Source organism: Aedes aegypti, chromosome 3, assembly GCF_002204515.2.
Source record: "Aedes aegypti strain LVP_AGWG chromosome 3, AaegL5.0 Primary Assembly, whole genome shotgun sequence".
Taxonomy (NCBI): Eukaryota; Metazoa; Arthropoda; class Insecta; order Diptera; family Culicidae; genus Aedes; species Aedes aegypti.
Window position 1 is genome coordinate 195458804 of NC_035109.1, and position 19539 is coordinate 195478342.

Below are 19539 nucleotides of genomic sequence, written 5' to 3' on the forward strand. Positions count from 1 at the left end.
TAGTTGTTTAAAAACTTCAGAGAAGAAATGTCATTTCTAATGTAGCTCGCTAGAGTATTTTCTTTAACCAATTCTGTCAAAGAACTTGACACACATCCCGAGCAGGCGAAAAATGCCAAGTAACAGCAAATTATAATATGGATAAATAAAAGAGATATTAACTTGATAGATATACATGCAGCGAACTGGATTATCAAAATTCATACATTTTGCCTTATAAAAGATGGAAGAATTATTGCAATACGAACGCTTTATGTATCGTTTTAGTATTACCCACATCAAGGCGTCGATAAGCGCATGGAGTACGCACGAGCCTATCGGTCGCAAGGTTCTTGGTTCGATTCCAGGTTACCGTGAAAACTTTTTTGTTTACAAATTTCGATTTCATAAGGTAAATTTATGACTTTCAACCCGATTTCTTGTGGCGAATTTTTATAAGGGATTCCTATGTTTATAGATAGTCCATTTGCCTGAGTGTAAGATATAAAAGATGTGGAAATGATATCTAAAATTAACTTCTAGAATCACATTGGCATGTCATATTTAGATTGTGTAAGATTTCTGGGGCCTTCGTGGCCATGCGGTTAGCGGCGCCAGTCGTTTAGGCGTATTGTACCACGGGGTGTGGGTTCGATTCCCGCTCCAGTCGGTGGAAACTTTTCGTCAAACGAAAAATTCATCACTGGGCTACTGGGTGTTCTGTGTGTTGTCCGTTGCCTAATGTTTGTAATCGTTCAGTCTGTGCAGCCTTTGGCTGAAGACGGTGTAAATTGTCTTTTAATTGTCTTTAAAAGCCATTGGTAACCATGTGTGTAGCTCGTTGTTTCTGAGCATTTGAATGTATTTTCATGTTATTGACCAACGCTATAGGGAAGAAAAGATCATTATTTACCTGCCCGTGATGTCGGTTTGGGTGCTTATTCTTTAATTTGCTCAGAAACAACGAGCTACACACGTGGTTACCAATGGCTTTTAGGGCGTTATCTCAGAGTATGCGAGATTTGATTAATACAATAGCTGCAAGCTATTTATTCATTAGATCTGCGAGCATTAAATTTTGCTATGGTTCAAAAGTTCCAGGAACAAATTTTTGATATTATCTTCAATTCTTTTATCTCTTATGTCAATCAAGTCAATATCACGTTTTGTTTGAAGAAATTCGCACCTACTCTGAATACTTATCTTCAATATTTATTTTTGTTTTTCAAAATAATCCTTTATTGATATAGGCAGCCCATGTTCATTTTCTAAACAGCTATTTAAAAAGTTTTGAGAAAGAATCAGTTATGATTGTATCTGATAACTTTTTATAGTAATATTGAATTGTAATGTATTCGGAACTTAACACGAAATTAAGATATTTTGTTAATTTTCTGAAAATTAGCTATAGTGTGACCTCTTTTTCAATGCTTATTAATTGCTGAACAATGTGTTTATTAAACTTTGTTTTGGTCTCTTTTAGATCGCATGTTCTTGTAACATACCGAAGCTGAATTAGGATTTTATGAAATACTTATTCAGCTCTTAATCATGTTAATGTTGAACATGTGAAAATAGCTGAAGTGCGAAGTAAATAAAACGTTAGTTCGTCTTCTGAATATCCCTTTATACATTTTCATTTGTTTGGTGGAATATTGGGGGAAAAACTATCTTGACTAGTCGAATGAGAATCTTCGGAAACGTTTAATAAGTGGTGATTCAACTTTTGTTCATTCCAATGCATAAAGCTGAACATTGACCTAACTTTGTGTTTAAAGAGCATTTTCTCAGCCTCTTATAAGGCAAAATGTTTAATCAGCTGTCATTACTATTATTGAACAATAATGAAACATGCAAGCTAATTTGTGGCTCTGAATTGTTAATGAACATTTGATCAAAATTTGGCTTAAATCGGCGATGGTCGATAACACGTGCTGTGGACACTTGGTATGGATTTGGTATGGCATCTAAAAATTAATTAATTCCTTTTTAATTCGACTAGATCAAGTAAATTATTGCCATCATTGGAACCAGATTGACAAGTAACAAATTTTGTCTTTAATCATTTATTAAAATATAACTGTTGAACAAATTCACAGTAAATGTAATACAATACACACGGTATCTCAAAGTGGTCAAAGCAGTCGCAGCAGTTTCGCCAATGGGGTGGAATGAGCACCCCTTGAAAATCGCATAAATCGCAATTCCAAAGTTGGCAAAGAAATGGAACAATAGACATGTTCAGGGATTGAATCCTGAGAAAAATGAGAACATTTCTCACTTATCGTTCTCTGTAACAATCATAATCCACAACACATCATGAGAGTCTGTTTGTCATATTCTGCTACAGCTCTGATTTGGTCGGGGATAACAGTGCGTGATAAATCCCATCTAATTAAGCTTCAAACCTGGCTGGCACTATTGCTATCAGATGTTACGGGATTGTTAATCATGTCAGTAGAATAAAATACCTACCTATTCTAATGGTAAATAAGTGATAAAAACGGGGATTAATCATCGTTCTTTCTCTTTGGGGCTCTCGTTCGCTGCTGTCATTTATCAAGCTTGTTACAACTTGCAAAACATTAATTTTAAGATTTGTATGGACCTTCCTTAGCCGAGTGGTTAGAGTCCGCGGCTACAAAGCAAAGCCATGCTGAAGGTGTCTGGGTTTGAATCCCGGTCGGTCCAGGATCTTTTCGTAAAGGAAATTTCCTTGACTTCCCTGGGCCAAGAATAAGATCCGTCTCCCTACTACTGAGTTACATAGAATTGTCAATGTTGAAACATTGATACAATTATCAAATAAAATAATTAATAATTTTAGACAAACATCGTTGCAATCTTCTATTGCCACGATTAATGCGTTATATATTTAAGTTAGGTTAAGAAAATTGAAAGCGTTTTTTTTTCCTTATAAGCAGGTGAAATCAAATCACCTGTGAAAAATCTGATCTGCTACGGCAAATGAAATATAATATGTTGTTAGCAAAACGTTAATAAAAGCTTAAATTTGTTTTATCAAATTAGGATGATAGTGTTGCCTACCACAGAACAACTCAATATAAGAAATGAATGTAATGTTTGGAATGATACTAAGAAAGATTAAAAAAAAACCTATCTTACTCACGGTATGCGACAGCTGATATATACATACAAAGTAAGACAATTCTTTAAGGAAATGACAAAGAATTTCACCAGTTTTTTTTCTAGTGCTTTTCTAGAAAAAAAAACAAAAACTCCAAAAACTTATAATATGAATTTCACCGGGATCCATTTTTGTTGTTGCTATTTCGATTGAAAGTTCATATAGAGACGGTTAAGCCTTTATTTTTCAATACGGGACGGCACCAACTTCGTATTTTTTCCCAACATTTTCAAACATAGTATTTTTAATTTTATATGCATAGTAAAATACATATTGAAACATGGATGTTGGGACGAAGAAAAGGGGTGGTTCGAAAATCCATATGGGACAGTTATTCTTTTATGGACATTTTTTTAAAAAGAAATCCTCAGGAATCCTTACTGCAAGGATCAAATTTTATGGCACAAATCATCTCCCCATATGCGAGGAGCTAGCCTTCTCATGGTGCACATTTTATAGAAGTTTCTGTATGTTTTTTTGTGGATCTTTAAAATGAATGAATTGACAAAATTATCATCTAGTCTTGTCAGAACACTGACCAAATGTTGGTGGGAGTGATTTCAATGCCAAGAGTAATTTCCACAGAAATATCTTGATGAGTTAAACTGCCGTGAATAGCAAGTCAGTCCCATCTGCATTTTCGTCGAAATTGAGTTGAATTCAGTTTTCAACATATCTTCCAGTGATCTTCCAACTGCACTAATGAGACAAAGTGATTTGTTCAGAAAAAATAGAAAAAAAACACCAATTCGAATTGTCCCATAGCAAAAAGTAATCGCATATCTACCGATTTCCGCACCGTGTAACACAAAAATGAACCATGTTTTGGTCATCTTTATATTTTTCACGGAAAGATATCAGAGTGAAAAGCAATTTCTGAAAGTTTCATTAAAACTGGAACATGTTCCAATCGCCTGAAATTTTTTGATTATTTGTATTGAAAACGAGTTTTGGAACTTCACAGTTCATTTTTTTAATGCCTACTTTTTACATATGGGATTGACTTGCGATTCACGGCAGTAAGGATCACCTAAGATAAAAATTTTATGTATTTTATATTTCTTGGATGATTTGGTTGGTATTCAGACAGACAGGATGAAGTGGTTCTTCATGATTTCAGGAAAACGTGCTCCAGGCATTCGTAATATCAAAATACAGTAGTTTCTTGATTTTATCACTGTTCAGATCTATGGCGCTTCATTTTGTCACGCTCGATTTAAGCACGGTTTTCTTTTCAATATTTTCAAGATATACCTATCACGCCAAGATAATCATATGATTTTCATACGTTTTTTATTACATGATAAACAACCCATACTTTCCTATTTGATGCAATGGTTTAGTTAGATTTTAATGAAAACTGTACAGCAAAAAACACCGTTTTATTATATCACGTTTCGGTATATCACACCAAAGTTTTGAGAATCCGTGATATAATCGAGAAATTACTGTATTTGCAAAATTTGCTTGAATAATGGAACTTATCTTTTTTCAAATTATACGTCTGTACCAAAATAGCATCGGAAGAATCAAAATTGGAGGAGTCTTTCACGTATCTTTAGAACGCCAAAATATCATCTAATCTGGTATTTTTGAATATCGACCATTTTTTTAAATGATTTCTGAACAACTCTTGGTACTATTGCTAGAATAAATCCTATAGTGTAGTTATTAGAAAAAAGCTACTTTAGGATTTCTTGATAAAATTTCTGAGAAAATGAATGGAAGGGTCGCTGGGAATAATTAGGTGAAATTTGTCGAAAAGTCATTACAAACATAAATCCTAGAACTATTTTGGAAGTAGGTACCGTAAAGTGCCCTAATTCAGCGCAGTGCCTAATTCCGCGCATTTCATACAAAATTGTTTATATTTGGAAATACACATTAATATTTCAGCAACTTCTAATGCTATTCGAGGCTACTTTGATTTAGCATAAGTTTGAATCACAAATAAAAGCAAATAAGGCATTTTTTCGCGGCATGAAAAAATAATCACTGAAGGCCCGTCGGAGTAGACGTCATTTTTCTAATTTTCTTAACGTCCGTGTTAAGACTGTGGGACAACAACAAACGCGATTTCTTTATCAAAAATGTTTTATTTTTTATGCAATATTCCATGGAATTACTTGCTACAGATATGTTTCATAGTGCTTCTAGTAATTCTTATCAAATATTAGCATAATTTTTTAGTTTTATCCAAAAAAGTATTGCGCGGAATTAGGTCACGGCTTTCTTCCATAATGCCCTAATTCCGCGCACTGTGCTTCGTTCCACAACAAACAAGTAAAACATGCTATATTCGTCTTCACATCTGTCTATTTCTCTGAAAAGCAGGGAATGTCTGAAAACTCAGTGCAGTGCCAAAAACATGCGTGCCACTCAGAAATTGATTGTGCGTCTCCCATTCTTTGCGAGTAAACTCAAAGCAAGGCGCAGGAGACAATTTGTTTTTGTGCGAGACAAAGCAAAGCACAATCTCTACTCTTTCAGTCTCTTTCGTGAAAGCACAAAATCCACTCTAGAATATTTTCAACAAAGTATGCTTTGAAAGCGGACCAGCTTAATAAGTGCTTTGCAAAAACTTATTGTTGTGGATCTTGACATATTTGGTAAAGTCAGAAACATAAGGTGGTGACGAATTATGTTCAACGTGTTTAAGAGTTGTGACAGTCACATATTAATGAAATGAATTCAAGTGAATTTGTTTACGCGTGTACGAAACGCAAAGAGTGAAAATGAGACAACTCGATACCATGCATCCCAAAGCACATTGCGTGTCAGCACAGCCAGGGTGCAGTCCAGAGAAAAATACTCCTGCACGTCTCTTTCGAATTTTGGGTGCTATCTCGCAGCAGCGCGTGTAGCACCGAAAGAGATTTGAGTCGCACCCCATCCCTGCTGAAAAGTAACTTCATGCATACATACGTTTCATGTACAAGCGGAATATAGGGAAAGCCCACTTAGGCAGCGTCCATAAATGACGTAGCATTTTTTGACCAACTTTTTGACACCCCCCCCCCCCTTCGTAGCCTATTTTTCCATACTTAATACATGGTTCGTTGCAAAATCGTAGACTTCCCCCTCCCCCTAATATGCTACGTCATTTATGGACGGTCCCTTACAGGGAAAAATACCACGTGGTTTATGCACAGCCCCAAAATAATAGTCTATACATCTGTGCGCACAAAATTGACTTAGCATAATGAACCACACATAACATTGTGAATGTACACTTGTTTATTATTCTTATTTATATTAAGGTACCGTGGGGCAAGTGGGTAATGGAATTCGCATAGTTGAGATTCTTCCAATTCTAGAGACTTTAAATTGAAACAAATGAAATTGTGTATATTTTTTAGCTTGACTCCCACCATATATAAGCAGCATGCTGAAATTGATTTTTATGAAAAATTGAAGAAAAAAATACAGAAAAAGTTTTTGAAAAATGTCTCCTTACTTTTCACTTGCCCCAAAAGTGGGGCAAGTGAAAAGTTTACCGTTTTGAACAATAAATTCAAAAACAAACAGTTATATTCACGATTTCTATTAGCTTCAACACTTGTTAAGGCTTCCCAATGAACAATAACATAAGTAACATGTAAACAAAGAAATTTCACATCAATTTTCTTCTGTTCAGTTATGTTATTTGAAATGATTCGACAACATTATAACTGCAACATTTCCAATGTTAGTTCTTACATTATAAGACAGCAATTGTATTTCTGCTCTGTAGAATTTCCACTGCTCGTTATTTGTTTTTGAGAAAGTCGGATATGCCGTCGGATAACTCTTCGGGAGAAATCAAACGAAATCCTTCAATAACGTATTTAGGGTCTTTTTTATGTGGATAGACATATACCCCATTTTTATGTTTTGAATTAGCTTTACATAGACATTCCATGAGATTTCCGTGTGTTCTCTAATATTGCAACTTTTCAGTCAACGTCTTCCTTTTAATTGGCTGCCCGAAGTAGACATATTGATATTGTAATGTTTGGCAACATCTTTTAGAGAATTTTCATTTTTTCTAATACCTTTTAACGCTTGAGTATAGTGTTTCTAGAATTATCAGCACGTTATGTTTTACTATGATAATTGCGAACCATGTTTACTTATGGCTACTTGAAGAGAAAACACAAATTCAATCTCTAATGATAAACTTTTCACTTGCCCCACCTGATAAGAAAATTGACGGTGTTCAAATTTAGTTATTTTTAGGTCTACGTCGAATTAATTCTAAAACTTTTTTTATTGCAGTTTGAAACTGTCACAGAGGACAACTAAGAAGTGGTACAGGAAATTATTTTCCGCAACTTTTTTCCACTGAAAATATTAAAACAAGATTGTACGCCGCCAACTTGTTACGGAGTAACAGTTGACAGATTAACAATTTTTCGCTCTATTATGCAATAATGGCTGAAAAACCTCAGAAATCTCTTACCTATCGTAATGTTCTCAATGACCTCAAAGGTTTACGCATGAGTTTAAAACGTTAATTCACATATTCTGTAAAATATATCAATTGTTTTCACTTACCCCATTTACCCACTTACCCCGCGGTACCTTATACAATCCATATAGAATTATTGGAGAAACAACATATGTCGTAATTTGTAGAAGACCCCACACATTACGACACATTCTCGGGAAATGATTCACGGAAACGTTACGATCCCTACATAATTTACGAAGCCTCCATACAAAAAGTATGACAATACGGAGGAGAGGGATTGAAAATGGCCATATTTTGTGTGACGTAATTTATAGATGACCTTTAGGTTCTTCTGAGGTTTCTTTTTTGCTTAAAAAAAATAATTTTCAGTTACCCGTGGCATTAGTGGATACCATTATTTTATTTGCTTAAAACTTATTGATTCCAAGTAATAACGCGAACTAGTCCTTGTATTGTATGAACAGTGCAGAATACAAATAGGGGTAGTCGGGGCGGTTTCGCCAATGGGATGGAATGATTCACATTGGCATGGGGGTTTTTCAGGGGCCTTCCTCAGCAGAGTGATTAGAATCCGCGGCTACAAAGCAAAGCCATACTGAAGGTGTCTGGGTTCGATTGCCGTTAATGCCAAGAAGAAGAAGAAGATGGGGGTTTTTTCTCGACCGAATTGTCTAAAACTATGCAATAAGAAACATATTTAAGCCAAATATGAACTCAGTAGATTTCGAAAGAGAATTTCATTTCTAAACTTTCCGGTTCAGTGAATAAAATAATTAAATTGTTAGATTCTATGAGATAATTTCACAATATAAAATAGACAAATCGACAAAAAAATCGACGAAAAATTCATTCGTGATTTTTTTAAGACAACGTAAATCGTACATATCTAGTGTATTGATCTAAAAATTACAATTCTAACGACTTTTCTTAAGATGGCCAAATTGCCCCACTTTCTCCTAGACGAAATTCACACGTACCAATGCCACGGTATTGGTTATCTTTATTTCATGTGATAGACAAAAAAATAATAAAAAAAAACTGAATGTAGACTAAAAAGTTACGGTTCATACAAAATTCTACGTTTTCTCATACAAAAAAGTGTAACGGAAGCGGAGGGGGTTGAAAATGTTCAATTTTAAGTGTTACGTAACGAATGGATGCAACCCCTCATCAAAATTAATGTTAATTTGATTGTTTCATGAGTGCGCGGAATTAGGCATTCTTCTGCGCGGAATATGGAAAAGCGTTTAAAAAATGCGCGGAATTAGGCAATTTCAACGAGTGAACTATTTCAAAAAAATCACGAATGTAAATTATGAATACAGTCTAGTTTATATTTTTCCCATAATCTAGAATAGATTTGCTAGCGATCCACCCATAAAGCTTTTTTGTTGATGCAATACTAATTTTTAAGTAACCATTTGAATCGTTTTATTCCTTAACTGCGCTGAATTACGGCACTTTACGGTACCAAAATCACCAATGAAATTCATAGGAGAAATTCGGGGGAAATGTTCGAAGTTATCCCTGAAGGATTTATCTTGAAATTTGCTTGCTTGATTGAAATTTGAGAATATACGGCGATTCCATCCAAAATCTATCGAAAGATCTTTGACAGCAGCATGAAGTTTTGATCAATAATTATCGCCGAAGTTTCTCATGACGCAATCATCTACAAAAAGTAGTCATCTGCTGATCGTTGCTCGATTCTATTTTCAAGAGTAACGAAAAAACTACATGCTACATAAAATTGGATAGTTTTTGATTGCTCAAGTAAGATTCGAGCAATTTCCAAAACTAAAAAAAAAAGTTTTCTCTTGTTATGGGCAACAAAACCAGACAAATGAAAACGTCCTCTTTATGTTATTATTACGTAAGTTTCGAAATTATTCATTTTTCAAGTCAAATGCAACGTACAATTTTAGTTTTTTTTAGCAACCGACGAAATTTGCGACCAACTATTTGAAAACTGTGATTTCTTTATAATCATTAAATCATTTTCCAAATCCATTGGAGATCGTTATTTTGTTTTTACAAACAATACAACCCTATATAGCTTTCTAAAAACAAATTAACGATCTCCAAGAGTTTTGAACCCAAAATGATCAACGGTCTTTTCAATTCATTTTTAGGAATAGTGGATTTGGAAAGTGATGTAATGACACCTGTCAAAACTGAAACATGTAAAACGTCAGACACAAATGAAAACGTTCCATGCGCCTCTATTTGTGAGGTATGAAACCTGGGATACTTGAAATGATCGTTAAAAATATGGTCGATGGAAATTTCGTCAGTGTTGCGTCTGTTTGTCTGTGATTAACGTTCAACGCTTCGTCATCGTAATCATCGTCATCATCGAAACATCAACAGAAGTTTTTCTGTTCAAAACTGAATTGTTTTCGACGAAAATGTGTTCACTCTGTTTCGGTTGGAAAATAGAATACAGTGAACACATTTTCATGTAAACTTTCATGAATTTGAACGAAAAAACTGCTTTCGAAAATTCACAAATTGATGACGGATCCTGCCCCCTTAAGGCTAAGTAGCCCGTCATTCGTTTTGGCAACAATGATGACTTTTCAGCATGCATTTCAAAGTGATAAACTCAGTCTTGATAGTTTATATTGACTTGAAAAAGAATCACTGTACGCGCTAACATCCATAAAGTATGCTGATAGTTTTTCAGCTGTGTCAGTGCAAAACCAACTGATTTTCTTTGATTCGAAATCGTGAGATGAATTAGCAACAATCATTAACGACGCGTACAAATTTCAATGACGGTCTACTTCGCCTTAAAGCATCACTTTTCAGTCATTAGATCACGAATGCAAATTTTCCACTATTTTCTAAAGTAATATGCTTAGAACTATCAGCCATATTCACAAGGAAAAGGGACATTTAACACGATAGTAACAGTGTTGTCGAGTAAAAAACGCAATCGACAAACGCATATAGGAGGAGCCAGAAATTAAATATTTATGTTGACAAATAAATATTCTTTCAAATACATGCTTTTGTAAAATAAAGGTGTCTAAATCGTTTCCAATTTCTACAAAGTTTTAATTTCCGTTGTACAACCTTTATCATTTTTTTCGCTCTTACATTTTACTTCAAGCATTCACATACATGCTTTTTAAAATAGTGGGAAAAAAGGAAACGATTTTAATTATTTACAATAAGAAAAAATAAAATGTAAGGATTTATGTTGCATTTTCTATCACGAGTTATGGATCAGTTTAGTAGTAATAATAAGACTGGAAAATTGTTCGACTCGGGCAACATATGCTACATGCTCTTAATTTAGAAGTCCGTTAATAAAATGTATGGAACAATATGAGTTTGTCATGCTATAACTTATCATACATGAATTTGAGTTATATTTTACAGCCTGTTTTAGATTGAAGCAATTATTTTTAGTGAGATAATAATGCTACATGCAAATGTTCTTTTAGAAAGTATGTCTATAACTTCTCTCTGCATATTGTATTATCACAGTAAAGTTTTAGGATTGGATGTAAAAAAATATTTACGTTTTTCTATTGTTGCAGCACATCGCATGTTTCGGAACTAATACAGTAACTTATGAAAAGAATACCAAAATTACTTAAATATCATGCATTGTTATTCCGAAAATGGATCACACATTACCGGGTTCTTGAGACTAGAAACATCGTTATTTATAGTTTTACTAGGGTTATAAAATGTGTTATTTACCTTCCAACGCATTTGAATTTGTATTTCTCTCAGCTGATTTGTGTTTTCGAAATTGAATCTGAATATAACAATCTTTTTGTACATTTTATTCGTTCGTCACTTTTCTTTATTTGATATAAGATTTTTTATAGTTTTTGATAGGTACACAATATCTCAAATTAGTTCAACTGCATTGACAAGTGATGTTCTATTTGCTACTTCAATCAATATTTGTGGGATTTGGCACAGTCATATATAAAATAAAACAAATTAGGATTAAATTCATTCTAGCTTACTCACATAAGCTTGTTTCTATCAAAAAAAGATTGAAAATAATTCCATAAACGATAATGGTCTACCATAAATTTGAACTAATTCAATTAAAAATCTACATTTAAGGGTTTTCAATTGTTAAGATTTGTTAATGCAACATACCCATGCACCATGTTAAAAAAAAAACATTTGGCTACAAATTCGACTCTAGACCATAGTCTAATGTCATTTGGATAAAACAGAGACTGCGCAAGCTTTTCATAGTTTGTATGAAAATTACCATCGGAAAAGCAAGTACCTAACGGTCATAGTTGTTGCCCATATGCCCTTGAATTCTAATATCGTGCTGGTACTGTAGATAATATCTAATATATCATATTTATCAGCAACGACTGTGTTTTCAAAGCGAATGCCTCAGTATTTAGCTATTGGTTTATAACTGAATATTAAATATACGGAATAATTGAAAATTCCTCCTTGAATTTGTTGAATTCCACTCACATTTATTTTTAATTATTACGAGGAGCTTCGAAATTCTATTGAAATGTCTCTAAAAATTCGTTCCAAGGTGCCTCAAGGAGTTCTACCAAATATTCTTTTAAGAATATTTTTTATTAATTTCGTCAAACACTCCGCAAAATATCCTTTAAAAATTTACCCATAATTTTATCTTGTATTTGATCAGCCAAAAAAGAAAAGGTTAAAATGCTGCCTTAAATTACCTAAATTATTGACGGATTGCCTCTGGTTTTGTCGTATGGAATCGTATGAATAGTCCTGTTGTACGCGGACATTTATGTATGTCAAAATGGGAGCATTTTGATTTTTTTTTCGTTAAACTTTCGTCATTTTGCAGGAAATTCTCGTGCTAATCTTTGGAAAAAACCGTTGAGGAACTCCACTGCACTTTTTCAAGGAATTGCTGGAGAAAATCTTATAATTTTTGAAAAAAATCGTGGTGGGTTTCATGTCAGAATGCTGAAGAAGTTCCAGAAAACAATTTAATACCAATCCTAGAAATAGATGTCTGTGAGAAATCCATTGTAAAATTCTTGAATGAATCCCAAGCAAATATCAATCTGAAGCTTCATGCACATTAGGGCAGTTCTAATTATAAAAAAAATAAAAATCCAATCTACCACCATCTTTCTCTTCCTTACAATTCATAAAGGAAGTGGTTGCAAAATGAACAGATGAACAAATAGAATGCAGAGAAAAATCAAACTTTACTGTGTTATGAACCCTTTCTAGGAATCAAACTAGATGTTTTTGCATAGATTACAATCAATTAAATATATTGCGGCAATTTTTTTCCAACAATCTTTATTTTGGACGTGTTGAAACAATTCCTTCCGTTTCATCAGAATTTGTTTTTATTTTATATGTTCATGTTAACACCAGCAACTGTTCATTTTACACACATGTTATGATGAAGGTATTTTTTGAAATTTGAACCGCCCTGTTCATTGCATTACCTTATTATTAACATATAAGTAGAATGAAAGCTGATATTGACGAGTTAAGATTATTTGAATATTGATTTTTTTTTTTCATTCGAAATATTAAAAAAAAAATCACAGATGGGAAGGAGTAGAGAAATGTTCTGCATCGGATAAGCACAGACAAACAGACGTATCACTTAGAACAACTTAAATTAAAACTCAACGCCCAGTTTACACCATCATCATCTGGTGATGATGTTGCACGAAATTCTGTTTTGTGCAATAAGGCCTTCAGAAGGCGCTAGTGTGAAACGTCAATCGCGAAGAAAAACTATGCGCGCGCCTCTGATTGTGAGGTTTGTAACTGTGAATTTTAATTTGTCGTTAAATGAGTGGTCGGTGGAAATTTAGTCAGTGTTACGTCTGTTTGTCTATGGAATAAGTGTTGCATACACTATTGTCAATTCACGATTTACAGTACTGCGTATCATTTCATCAAAATACATAAGTATACTAAAGGATATTCGTGTATTAAATAAGAACTGTTCAAATAATAAACATAACATTTTGAAATCAAACTCTTACAACTGTGCCAGTATTCCATTTCTCTATAATATTCAACTGCTAATGGTAAATTCTATCGCAATAGATATCAAACAACTACTTTGCTATTGTGTTTGTTAGTCTCATGAGACAGTTGGTTAATAAAACAGTCAAAACTTGTACAGACATGAAAAAATCTTTTTGATTTTTTAGAAAGACAGAGCTATGAAAAATATGACTTTGAAAAAAAAAACAGTATCACTTATCATCCACCAGACGAAGGTTTCAATTTCTACTTTTCATTTGAATTCAATTAAAACTGCTTAGAGTTTATTCTCAATATCGTACCAGCACTTCGAACGCGGAAGTCTTCTCATACAGAAGGAGCAAAAAACGAATGCAATTTTTCTCTCATATCTACGAACTAGCATCACTGTGAATCATAATTCAGTCCCAAGCATTGAAAAATGGGTCAAAACACTCGTTTTTCTTACGATTGCTTAAAACGTTTCATGGGGATTGAGAAGGTTTAAATTTTTATTACTCTTCTCAATTTGACACGCAAATATTTTTTTGCGTCGCAAATCTTTGAATGAATCAAAACACGTAAAAATAAAAATCTATTTTGGAATACCATTTGATAGAAATAATAATTATTTTATATGCCACAAAAATGCGACATTCAAACTGGGGAGGTGGTTTTGTGCTGTCGCAGCTTGAACATTATGCGTCAAAGAAGAAAAAATAAAAACGACAAAGAATATAGCTTTCGTCTCGTGGATGTTTTAGGATACATTACATTATAGATATTTCAATTATTATTTTCTTCCGTACACAGCATGATCAATAGGAATCCTGTAAATAGCATACTGTTAGTCATTCGAGCTGTGAGGGCTGCCAAAGTGAAAAAATGTATTGAAAGCACCTACAAAAGTGCTGCAGTTTGATAATTTAAAACTAGTTTCTTCTACCATTCATTTCTTAGAAAATTAACAAAAACTTAAATTTTCTTTACATTAGACCAATTTTTCAAATCAACGTATTGTTCAGGTCTACCAGTCGGGCCGACTATAAAATTTAAAACATACCTTTGAGATGTGATCCAATCTAATCTTATTCTCTGCTCAGGATTCATATTGATCAACTGGAAGCAGTCTTCAACCGGTAAGCAATGGAATGTAATTTCTCATCCATATGATACAAACAAAGTTAGACCATTCAGCTATTTTCTATCGACCAAATGTAAACTTGCTCCGATGATCTCGACAGCCATATGTAGGGTAAGTGTGCCAGTCATGGACATAGTGGTTCCCTATTTTGCCATACGTGATTACTTTAATGTCTTCAAATTTTGAAAATTTTTGTGTGTTGTAGTAGTTAGATTTAAGATATATCTTGATGTTAAAACATTCAAAAAGATTTAAAATGTGAAAGTTGTCAAAATGTCACATATGGCCAAATAAGGAACCACTATGGCCATAACTGGTACACTTTCCCTATATAAATCAAAGTTCTAGAGAGAACTACTTAGAACGTACATGGTATTTTAGCTTAGTCCTAAACCAACATTCTCCGAAACTGACGATTGGATCCTTCCAGACTGTTCAAATTATTCCAATTACATTTTCCAATCCTATTTCGTGATAAGTGTTTACATCATGTAAATTAAGATGATTGGTTTATGTTTTTGAGTACATATAAAACAAGATGATGATGAATTAGTAGATTTATACCGGTGTCTTTGGAAGTTTTCGCCGTGTCGGTGACGAGGGAGATTTATCAGCAACTGGTTCATTTTCTGTAATGAGAAATTTGAAATAGTGTGTTAGAACTATGTTTGAAACGATTGAGTGAATGGAGAAAAACCCTTGGCGTGCTTCAAAATGATCAGAATCATTGAAAAAAAAAAAAATCTTAGCTTTTTAGAAACACCGGACCGATTTTTGAATTTTCCACTGAAATGGGAAATTAGATGATAGTCCTGAATGATCGGACACTTTTTGTTTGAAATTTTATTATTCAAAAAATACAGTGTTTTTTGGCGTTGATTTTGTTACTAAATGTAAGTACAACGATTGAATAAGCGAAAAAAAAAGGACGTTTACCCTTCGATCCAATACCACAGAATGAAGATATAACATGTGTTTGCCATGTTTCATATGAATTGGTTCGAGTTTTGAGCAGTTTTATAGACAAAAACTGTTTTTGCTGGGGTAAAAAAATCACGCCCAAAACTCCCATATCCAGCCCATAGAAGACATGTCTCTAACTTCTTAATATGCGATTCTGTCCTCATATTTTAGATAACCTAATAACTACCCAATAGGTATTATATTATGATGTTAAAGTTTTAAAGTTAATTTTACCAAAATATTATCAAACTTTATTTTGAATAACATATTAATAACAGTTTCTGATAACCATTTTGTAGAACTGAATCGAAATTTGATATTCTTTAATTCAAATTGAAATTTGGATGTTGGTTCATCAAAACTCACAAAACAAAAACATTTTTTAGTATGGTTCCATTTTTAGTACCACTTTGCTTCCAATTGTCGAAAGCCGGACATTTTAATTATTTTTACATTTTTCTAACATAAAATTAACATCAATTGTATGTTAAAGATATTAATGTATTGCACTAGGCAGCAATATATAGAAAACAAAAATTAAAACAGAAAAATGCGCATCAATACACTATACATTTTAGTCCTTGTTAGACTGCATCTTACAGTTGGCATGAATTCCCAGTTTCCTGATTAAGAAGCAAATTATTGGGTAAATTCTACGAGTGGCGTGAGGTGAGAATTGTCGGTGTCGTATAGCGAGATAACAATTCTTAACTCGAAGTGACTCGCCGTGCAAATCAAATGGAGGGTAACTTCACTCGAGTCGAGTATTTTCACCTCGCCATACGACACCGACAATGTCACCTTACGCCACTCGTAGAATAAACCCATATATATGATTATAACCAACGAACAGTTATTTTGGAAAATTAGAGAGGAGAAATGTGTTGATGTTATATTTGTTTCCGGTGAGTTAAATCAAGAGAATTACCATGAACCAAATTGTATGTGGTGCATTGCATTGTGAATCCAAGAACTACCATTGCCAAAACTTTCTTTATCTTTCTGACAGCTTCTGCATTTTTCACGACTCAAGCCTTCATTGATTACGTTTAAACTTATTACGATTTCAATACCAGCTCATGGAGGTATGATTGTAAAAATACACTATTCGTTATTCTTCTCTAATTTTTTTTTTTATCTTTAGCCCAAGATCGGGCTATCGGTAAAAAAACATTGAAAATTGGTTATAGAATTTAGAATTACTTGCATAACTTATGATCTCGCCCTAGAAGCCTTATTAATTAAAATTAAAACTATCACCACTGGAAGATAGAGGAGATTCTCCTCTTCATCGTAGAATGGCTATAAAACGTGTAAACTCATTCAGCTGCTCAGTGGAACAAGCTACACACTTGATTACCAATGGCTTTTAGCGCGAGCACGACCCACATCCACGAGAGGAAATGGAGGAAATTTTAACATAATTAGAACAAAATCAGTTATAACAACAAAGGCTGTTTCAAATTTATTTCAATTTAAAACTTAATTATAATACAATTTGTTATAGAAAAAATAAGAAAAATTGCTTATAACAGATTTTGTTATAATTCAGTTATGTGAACATTTCACATAACTGAATTATAACAAAATCTGTTATAAGCAATTTTTCTTATTTTTTCTATAACAAATTGTATTATAATTAAGTTTTAAATTGAAATAAATTTGAAACAGCCTTTGTTGTTATAACTGATTTTGTTCTAATTATGTTAAAATTTCCTCCATCAATCCAAAGCGCTTCTAACAAAAAATAAATACAATGTGTTACTTGTAACAAATCTTGATATAATTGTGCTAAAATTTTGTTGTAATTCATTTTTCGGGAGAACAAAAATTAAATTTAAATTTCAGAAATCAATATTCTTGTAACTTATTTCAGTTGATAAGTCTAAATTTTAGTTTTTAATCGTAACATTTTGTTGAGCTTCGAACGATTTTGTTTCAATCGTATTTTTATTCGTGGAAGCATAAATTGAGAGTACCACTTAAAAGATATGAATGAGAATAAAAACATTAAATTTTAGGGTAAGGCTCTGGGGCTTAGGATAATTTACTCCGAAAATAGTGTTACAATTCTACTTATTAAGCTAAGTAAGTATGCTGCTCCGCTCAAACAAAATAAAATTTTTTGCTATAGAAACGATCAAGAAATATCCACGGTAAAAAGAAGCAAGGTATTATACTCCTAAAAATGACATTTGGCAGTGACGTCATTCCTATCGCAATCTCGAACGAGTGAAAATGAAAGCAAGGCTTGCTCTCTTTTACTATCCTGTAAGCCTCATGCATGGCGATAGGAATGACGACACATGTTTTGATTGAAAACCGTTGTTTACACGTGGGAATAGCCTACCTTGTTGATTATACCGTGGAAATATCTACAGTGAGCTTCATTTGAATTGACATTTGTTTTCAACTGCATACTGCGATCAAAGAAAAAAGCTTTTCTTGAGTGTTTCTCACAAAAAAATTTCCACGCATCGAGATAGGCGATTACATTTCTTTTCAAGTGCATAGTCCCCATTGTAAGCAGTACAGAACTTTTGTGACTCGCCATATTATTTGTAGCTCTACTGAAGATGGTCTTATAAGCGGTTAATCACCACCGCTTAGTCCTGGATCGTTCCTGGATCCTGCCCCCTTAAACCAAGTTTAACCATATGGGTAAGTGTGGCTTACGGCTTAAGCGAAGGTGAAGAAATCGGCCCTTAGAGTGTATTTCTAAATCTTCTTTTTCAGGCTACCGCTTTGCGTCAAATTTTTTAAGATGGTTCTTAAGAAAGCATTCTTTGTTCCTTACCTGATGTGAATCCCAGATTTGACATATCTGCGTTTGATTTCATTTGATTATTTGGATTTCCTGATGTTCCATCATCTAACAGATCACACATTCTAAAATCTGTAGCATGCTCCACTAGTAGTTCGATAACGTCACCAGTCCTATCCATTATGGCACACACTTCTTCAAAGCTACGATCTACCAACGAAGTACCACACCATTCCAATATCTAATAATAAGAAACACATATTGTAATAAATTGATCACTTGCTATCTTCACATAGTCAGACGATACCTTGTCGCCTTGTTGTAAACCGCCTTTTTCCGCAGGTCCTCCAGGGACAGTCCAAACAATGTATGCAAAAAGTCGGCCGTCAGTTCCTGTTTTGCCACCAACTACTCGCATTCCAAAGCCACGCGCTGTAATGATTGAGAAGTGTATTATGTATGCATCTTTGAGAACCTTGTGTATTGCCGTTTCACGCATAACTGTCTCGCGATCCATAAGTTTTATGATCTATGTAACAATCATGCTTAAGGAACATAGATACTGATCGTTTTCGCATAGGTGATACTTACTCCTGTGTGCTTTATCTGCTGGGTCCTTCTGCAAAACAACACGTCTTTTTGAAGCACATAGCGGTCCCGAATCGACGTCATGAATCACAATCTTGATAGCTTCTCCATCGAGAGATGTTTGTCGTCTAGGAGCTTCCAAATCCTCAAGCGCTGGAATCTGATAAACTGGTAGGTTTCCGGCATTTTGAGCATTTCGCAATGCTGAGATATCCGGTCTTGCAAAATAATAAGATAGTATAATGTATAATGGTTTTCAAACAAGATGTGAACTTACAGTTGCGATCCTCGTCTCTTATTTCTGCGCTCCTCGTCTACAGTTAAAGCCGATTGTATTATATGATCTGGGCTTGGCATGTCTTCATGCTCTAAACTATTATCATTCACTGGCATCTTAAATGATGGTCTCCTGGATCCTGGGGCTTCAGGTTCCTTCAATGATGCAGCTTGCAAAGCACTTGCTAGAACTCCGGGGGCATAGACGTCATAGGCTGATTTTCTGATAAAATAATGGGTACGTATTA

At 33.9% G+C, this 19539-nt stretch overlaps 1 protein-coding gene across 7 annotated transcripts in view; it reads right to left on the minus strand.

Moving 5' to 3' along the window:
- LOC5578296 (regulating synaptic membrane exocytosis protein 1) overlaps window positions 1-19539 on the minus strand; it is a 40894-nt gene that overhangs the window by 11930 nt on the left and 9425 nt on the right. For all 7 annotated transcript variants that reach the window (XM_021851047.1, XM_021851048.1, XM_021851046.1 and 4 more), the window contains 5 exons: window positions 19293-19514; window positions 19019-19233; window positions 18735-18859; window positions 18461-18668; window positions 15265-15329 (listed from right to left, as the gene is read on the minus strand). In XM_021851047.1, the coding sequence (XP_021706739.1) occupies window positions 15265-15329; window positions 18461-18668; window positions 18735-18859; window positions 19019-19233; window positions 19293-19514 (835 nt within the window). The remainder of the gene's footprint in view (window positions 1-15264; window positions 15330-18460; window positions 18669-18734; window positions 18860-19018; window positions 19234-19292; window positions 19515-19539) is intronic.